The sequence below is a fragment of the Scomber scombrus genome, chromosome 9 (genome assembly GCF_963691925.1).
Source record: "Scomber scombrus chromosome 9, fScoSco1.1, whole genome shotgun sequence".
NCBI lineage: Eukaryota > Metazoa > Chordata > Actinopteri > Scombriformes > Scombridae > Scomber > Scomber scombrus.
This window is the reverse complement of record NC_084978.1, coordinates 18724764-18732290: the sequence shown is the minus strand read 5'-3', so window position 1 is coordinate 18732290 and position 7527 is coordinate 18724764. Positions and strand designations below refer to the sequence as shown.

Genomic DNA, 7527 nt, shown 5'->3' with positions numbered 1-7527 from the left:
AGGAACATGTGTCATTATTTTTTGTATTTAGTTTTTATAAATATGATTATTCTGTGAATCATGTATCATGATTCTGACAGAATGTTATGTTTAAATATAAATAATAAAAGAATGAATGTATGTTTACATACCCAATGGTTGTTTGTGTGTGTGTGTGTGTGTGTGTGTGTGTGTGTGTGTGTGTGTGTGTGTGTGTGTGTGTGTGTGTGTGTGTGTGTGTGTGTGTGTGTGTGTGTGTGTGTGTGTGTGTGTGTGTGTGTGTGTGTGTGTGTGTGTGTGTGTGTGTGTGTGTGTGTGTGTGTGTGTGTGTGTGTGTGTGTGTGTGTGTCTGTACAGGCATGTTTTCTTCTTTTTTTCTTTTTTTTGGGACACGCAGCATGTGCAGCCCACACTGTAACCAATGTTGTAATTTGTACAGTATTTTACTGTAATATGTACAGAAAGATGCTGCAAAACGTTTATACAGTAGAACAGTAAATAGCAAAGGGTTATGGGAACATTTTCCATTACCGCTGTAATTCTTCTCAGTAGTAAATCTGCCTCGAAAATAGGGAGGTTTTTTTTTAACTGTTCGGTGAACCTGGTGATAAAAGGACAAAGGAGGAAAAAGTGACTAACAGTCTCAGTCTCTCTACCAGACTTATCTCAACAATAATAATACACTCAACAAAGTGTATTATTTTTATTATTTTATGTAAGACTGAGACATTTTCAAATTGACTTACTTCTTGCTAAGATGACTTGCTTTTTTCCCCACTGTCTTACAGTTATTTATTGTAAACAAAAAGTAAAAAAATATAAGTTGAGTGTGTTTACCTGTGTATAACTTAGCTAAGAAACACAACCGTTTTTAGATAGTTATCTAACATGTATTATTGATATCCACAAAATATATTCAAATGTTAAAATGTTTTTAATAATGTTTGTTTGGCCATTTGATCCCCTTGTAAAATGTTAGTAAAAAACTGGTAAAAACGTTTTTGAGTAAAATATCTTGACAGCTATTGGGTGGCTTCCATGAAGCTTGGTGCAGATACCCATGTTCAGATATTCATGTCCCCCCCAGGATGACTTTTACTTATTTATCTATTTAATGTAGTACCAAATTAGGCCATACATTTAATTTGTTTAATATTTTTGGTTCATGATGTGACTCAGTGACTAGAACCAATGTTAGGTGGCTAAGAGGTGGATGTTTCTTGTAATGGTTATTAATGTTAAGACAAAGTTATGTTGTCTGCTTCCCAACCCCTTTATGAAAAGCATAAGATAGCAGGAGAGATATAGAGTATTGTTAAGATTGTTATTTGTACTTTTAATAAGTAAATGTTCAACAATTAAAGTTCATATTTTTAGGACAAATGTTCATGAGTAATTTTGATTTTGTTGATAAAGAAAATAAATTATGGTGTACAGGTCTGTACTGCAGTTGGATTGTATTTTATAGGTAAAAATTGGGATTTGACACAGCCCCAGCTGTGACCTCCTGAGTTTCCTTGTCTGTCTTGTCTCCTCCCCTTGTGCTCCTCCCCTGTTTTGTCTTTGTTTCCCTTTGGCAGAGGCGGGGTCCAGTGGTGGAGGTTTGGCACACCTGTTTCTCATCTCAATCAGCTGCAGCATAAAGACCCGGTCACCCTTCTACCCTCTGCCAGATAGTTCCGCTACTCATGTGGTAACGCTGGGCTGAACCTCTAGTGTTTTCTGCATTGTAAAGATTACCCCTGGTGTAACTGCTCTCTCCTGTTCCCTACAGTTTTGCCTACTCCACCTACTGCTGCCCTGCCTCTGTTCCCTGGATCCAGCTCCCTGTGCACTGCCTTCCCGTATTGGACCTTTGCCGCACCCACCTTCCCTGGAACCCTTACCCCAGACCCAGCCACTGCTCCCTCACTGCCCCACTTACTTTGTCATTAAACCCTGCCTTTGAGTATACCCCTGTGTGTTCGCTCGTCTCTGTGGTCAGCTCTGGGGTCCTATTATTTCTGGTTGTGACAGAATTAAGTTAAACAAATTGAAAAAAATACTAATACTGTAATTTTGTAATTGAAAAACGGTACTAATAAGTAGATGAGTACAGTAAAAATTACCGTAAAATAAAATGCAGAAATGATATATATGAAAACACAATAATACTATAAATTAAAATACAGTAATAATACTGTAAACATTTTTACTGCAAGCTTTTTACTGTGTAGAATACATTTTAGTGATACATATGAAATGTGGAAAAAGGTTTGTGTGCCAGACAGCTAGAAAATATATTGAAAAGTTTATGAGGTGACTTCAAGAGATATTTAGCTAAATGTGTTATGTAACCATAATATCTGTACTCGTGAAATTCTTGATTGGAGATGACAAGAACATTGCAGAGACCGTTTTATTCTTTCATTCTGAGCAATTGTCTGTGCTTGTTCTGTGTTGAAAATAAAGTATGTGCACCAACAAAAGCATCTCTAACACCTGCAAGCAGAGCAATTCTGAAATGTTACATAATTAAATGTTTTTGCAAAGGTAAAAGTAACAGGTGCATAAAGTGTTGTATTTTCAGTCATATATTGCAAACCTGCTATATGAGAATATATAAAAGGTATGTATTTCAGTGATTTAATCATAAATTCATCCACTGCTGAGATGGTTGGAACAAATCCATGAATATGTTAATGCTCTGTTAATGTTACAACAAGCTTTCAGATGAAAAGCAATAAAACACAGGGAGTGCGTGTAATTGCATCTTCCATCAAAGTATTTCATTACAAAACTTGCTTATTTGTAATAATTATAATTGTATGTTACTTAATTGATCCCCTCTGGGTTATGAAATCAGACATAACAAGCTGGCACAGCACTGTGGAAATAGCTCTGGCTATGCGAGACTAGACACAACACAACTGTTTCTCTGCTTGTAAAGAGTAAAGAGCTTGTTTGTGTTGTAGGCTGCTGGTTACTGAGGTCAGTGTTTTTTTCTGTTTTAATGCAGGAGGTCGACCCTGAAGGGAATGTCCACAGACCACTGATATATGGTGACAGTCACCTTTAGATGATCTTCGCCGTTTTTTATGTTCATCCTGGGGAGTGAGATCAGAGTGGGAGAGCGAAGAAGAGAGAGAGACAGAGCGGGAGATAGTCTGTCCGAATCCTCCTCCACTTCCTCCTCTAAACCTGTTCTGACTCCTTCTGTGTTTCATCTCAACACAGCCTCAAAAAGATGTTCTCAATAGGCCTCCAGACAACTCGCAGATGCACACACATACACCAACATTAATGTTGGCATCCATCAAAACGGCTTGACCTGGAGTTCAAATCCCATACCTTCCAGTAGATGATATTTATTTTCAAAACATTTCTTTCATATATCCAAAATTTGTAAAGTGCTTCTGATGCTCACCAGCTCAACAGCATTTTTTATTTTTTATTCTTATTTCTCAATGACCCCTGAGTGGCTCTGTGTGTGTGTGTGTGTGTGTGTGTGTGTGTGTGTGTGTGTGTGTGTGTGTGTGTGTGTGTGTGTGTGTGCGCGTGTGTGTGTTTGTGTGTGTGTGTGAGCGTGTGTGTGTGTGTGTGTGTGTGTGTGTGTGTGTGTGTGTGTGTGTGTGTGTGTGTGTGTGTGTGTGTGTGTGTGTGTGTCTTTTTGTATCACTCCTGACTGGTAAACATCCCCTGGCTACACAACTGACTGCACTGCATACATGTTATATAACTGAACTTCCAGACCAAACAGATGCAAGCTTCTCAGCAACAGGTATCTACACCTCCATCTGTGCCTGCACAGAACATTCCAGATTATAATGGAGCAGTATGAATAATGGAAAAGACTGAGAGTGCAAACATAGAGGTCTTAGATGTCTGGTCTTAGTTGCATAGTAAGAAATGTACCTGTAAATGCAATATTGAAGTTCAGATCAGTCAGTCACTGTTGCATGAAAACCATTTTATTTTGAAAACTACGACCTTGTAATCACTGGCCCTTCAGGGATCATTAAGTTCAGAGAAACCTCATGCTGTGCTGTTTTACCTCCAGATCCACCAATGACTCTTGATGGCCATTTCACCCTATGGCATTCCTGTTATGATGCTGCCACTGGCATGAATTTTTTTTTTAATAAAAAATGATAGAGGACGGCTACAGTGGTAACATTTTGTTCTGCAATACAAGACTTGGTGTTTTTACACTCCCTGTATGTTGTACATGTAATGCTGAGAAAAGTTAAATATGAAAAGAAGAAAACAATTAAATGTGAATGTATAAAATCAAACACAAGTCCTGAAGAGAAACACTTCCAGTTTTAAATAAATCTAAAAACCAACTGTGTAAACAACGCTCTCTCTCTCTCTCTCTCTCTCTCTCTCTCTCTCTCTCTCTCTCTCTCTCTCTCTCTCTCTCTCTCTCTCTCTCTCTCTCTCTCTCTCTCTCTCTCTGTCTCTCTCTCTCTCTCTCTCTCTCTCTCTCTCTCTCTCTCTCCTTTTTAAGTTTGGAGATGGGTTGGTCCTCGGAGTGATGACACCTCGCTCCTGTATGGGCATTCATTCCACCAGCAGCGTGCATCTCCGGTGCGTCTCCAAAGCGATGCTCTACACCAAAACCCAAAAGCAGCATTACGCACGGCGATGGGACAGCAGATAAGTGACTTCACTCGTGGAGCTTTGGATTGTGAAGTGTTTTTCTCGTATTTGTGATGTATTTGGAACTTGGTGCGCGTGTCCAGACCATTTGGAGGACTTGTGGTGAAGGTTTTACTATTTGTGGAGGAACATTTGTGCAATACTGCATCGTATGTGGGTTACGTTCTTTTTGAATAGAGCGTTGCGCGTAGCATATCTCCATGCCTTAGTGGAGGATAATTCAGGGCACCCCGTCTCAGCTTCTTCGGGGAAGAAGAGGGTGCACAAATAAACATGGTACTCTGGGACAAATTGGAGCCAGAATGGATTTAACCCAGTTAAATCTGTTGATAGAAAATGTTTCCAACGATGAGAACACCACAGACGCACCGTTTGCTCTACCACACACGGAGGCAGCCACTGCGCTCATTATCCTGGTGGTTACTGTGATCATTTCAGTAACTATTGTCGGAAATGTGTTGGTTATTGTGGCAGTGCTGACCAGCCGGGCTCTCCGTGCGCCACAGAACCTTTTCTTAGTCTCACTGGCCTCAGCAGACATCCTGGTAGCCACGCTGGTCATCCCCTTCTCCCTCGCCAATGAGGTAATGGGATACTGGTACTTTGGCAGTACTTGGTGCGCCTTCTACCTGGCGCTGGACGTGTTGTTCTGTACCTCATCCATCGTGCACCTGTGCGCCATCAGCCTGGACCGCTACTGGTCAGTGACAAAGGCGGTGAGCTACAACCTGAAGCGGACACCTAAGCGCATCAAGTCCATGATCGCTGTGGTGTGGGTAATATCTGCTGTTATCTCCTTCCCTCCTCTTCTCATGACCAAACACGACGAACGGGAGTGCCTGCTGAACGACGAGACCTGGTACATCCTCTCCTCCTGTCTGGTGTCCTTCTTTGCTCCGGGTCTCATCATGATTCTGGTTTATTGTAAGATCTATAAGGTCGCCAAACAGCGCTCCTCCACCGTGTTTGTGGCCAAAAACGGCCTGGAGAGGCAGCCGTCCCAGTCAGAGACCTGTTTCGTCAGAAAGGACCGGTTCGAGATGGAGAGCCCCAGCAGCCAGAGCTCTGGCAGCCACCAGCAGAGGCAAGGGGAGCTGGATGACATTGACCTAGAGGAGAGCTGCTGTCCGTCGGATACTAAACCCCGCAACCATCGCTTCACCAAGCGGAGAAAGGTAGAGGGGTCCGACTGCTGCACTCCTCAGAACTGCCGTCTCTCCTGGGCTTCGGCTAGGGCGTTACAGTTCTACCCGGAACAGAAGAACCCAGCTGCGCGACAGCAGCTGGCCGCGGCCAACAAGACCAAAGTGGCCCAGATGCGGGAGAAACGCTTCACCTTCGTGCTGGCGGTAGTGATGGGTGTGTTTGTGCTTTGTTGGTTCCCCTTCTTCTTCACATACAGCCTGCATGCTATCTGCAGAGACAGCTGCTACATCCCTAGCGCACTTTTCAACCTCTTCTTTTGGATTGGCTACTGCAACAGTTCAGTGAACCCCATTATATACACTATTTTCAACAGGGATTTCAGGAAAGCCTTCAAGAAAATTATTTGTACAACTTCTAAACGCACTTGAACACACAGGCACAGAAAGGGTTCCTGGGACTAATCTGTTTTGCCAGCCTCTCACTCAACAGTGAGGAAGGAATTGCAGAACTCAATCTTCTTGGCTGACTATTTTAATGTAACTACTATCATATTGAAACTGAGTGTTGTGTCTTAATGTCTATGAATAAAATGTAAAGTTGAGCAAAACAAAGGAAAAATATTCCTAGTTCATCGCATTGCACACCTACATATATTTACTTTAGATATGCAGTTATAATATATAGGTCACTATATAATAAGTCCTGCAAATGTGCACCTTTGAACATGAAATCCCTGTATTAGATCAATCCTTCATGCTGCAGCAAGCAGGAGGAGTGAGCTACCTCAGAGTGAAGCTGAAGTCATGGATTCCAAAGCAGGCGGTGAGATTCATAGTGGGTGTTTTGTGATAAGATGAAATAGATGATTAAACTCCATCATCTTAAAATGTGAGCATGGGGATAAGCAGGCAAGCAAGTAATGCCTTTAAGCGCATCATTTACAGCAATGAAATTAAATTCTATTATTACCAAGTTTAGAATCTAGCATGGTTAAATGTTTGACATTATTGCAGTTAACACAGATACATTCATTTTTCTTTGCTTGTTTCATGAAGCTTTGAGCCCAGTGAATGCAGTTAAAACTGGTTCAGTCATTTTTATCAGTGAACCCCAAAACTTACATAAGAGCCTAATCTCACACCCCCACTGCACCATTGCATCACCTCACACCAGAACAACACCAAGATGAGGATTGCGTGTGTAACGTCTATTGGATCAATCTGCATAGTTCATGTCAACCTACCTCACAATACCACAATATTTTGTGGGTAAATATTTAAACTGTGGGACTCAATTCTCCTTCACAACATGATTTGAGGGTTGCAAGTGAGATTAGATCTGGGTCATGTTGTCCGACAAATATTACTCTCATGGTGGCGTCAAATTCTTTTTTCTTATTCTCTGAAAAAATGATCTGTGCAAGGTGAGAAAAAGAACTCTAGATTCAGCTGTGATATTTCTGAACATGCAACAGGAAGGATGCTTACCTGTGACACAAAATAAAATACAAACATCTACTCACTATTCTTAAAAATAACAGGTATAGATCTGAACCTCCATCCGGTTTCAAATCTCTGCGGTTCAATAAGAGATCTTAATGTCTATGAAACCAAGCCCCCAGCTGTAATCCTCTGCTTTATAAAACGGTTTTATCATCGGAAAAGTCCTATGAATTGTGACTAACTATCCTTTAACTTCCCACTGCTTAAAATTATGTAGAAATAATTCACAGCAGGGACAAGTCTTTAACTTGCAGTAAAG

At 41.2% G+C, this 7527-nt stretch overlaps 1 protein-coding gene across 1 annotated transcript; it reads left to right on the top strand.

Moving 5' to 3' along the window:
* The first annotated feature begins 4544 nt into the window (after positions 1–4544).
* On the top strand, positions 4545–6360 carry adra2db (adrenergic, alpha-2D-, receptor b). Its single transcript, XM_062425906.1, has one exon. It carries the CDS (start codon positions 4923–4925, stop codon positions 6192–6194), a length of 1272 nt encoding a protein of 423 aa, XP_062281890.1. The 5' UTR covers positions 4545–4922; the 3' UTR covers positions 6195–6360.
* The last annotated feature ends 1167 nt before the right edge of the window (positions 6361–7527 follow it).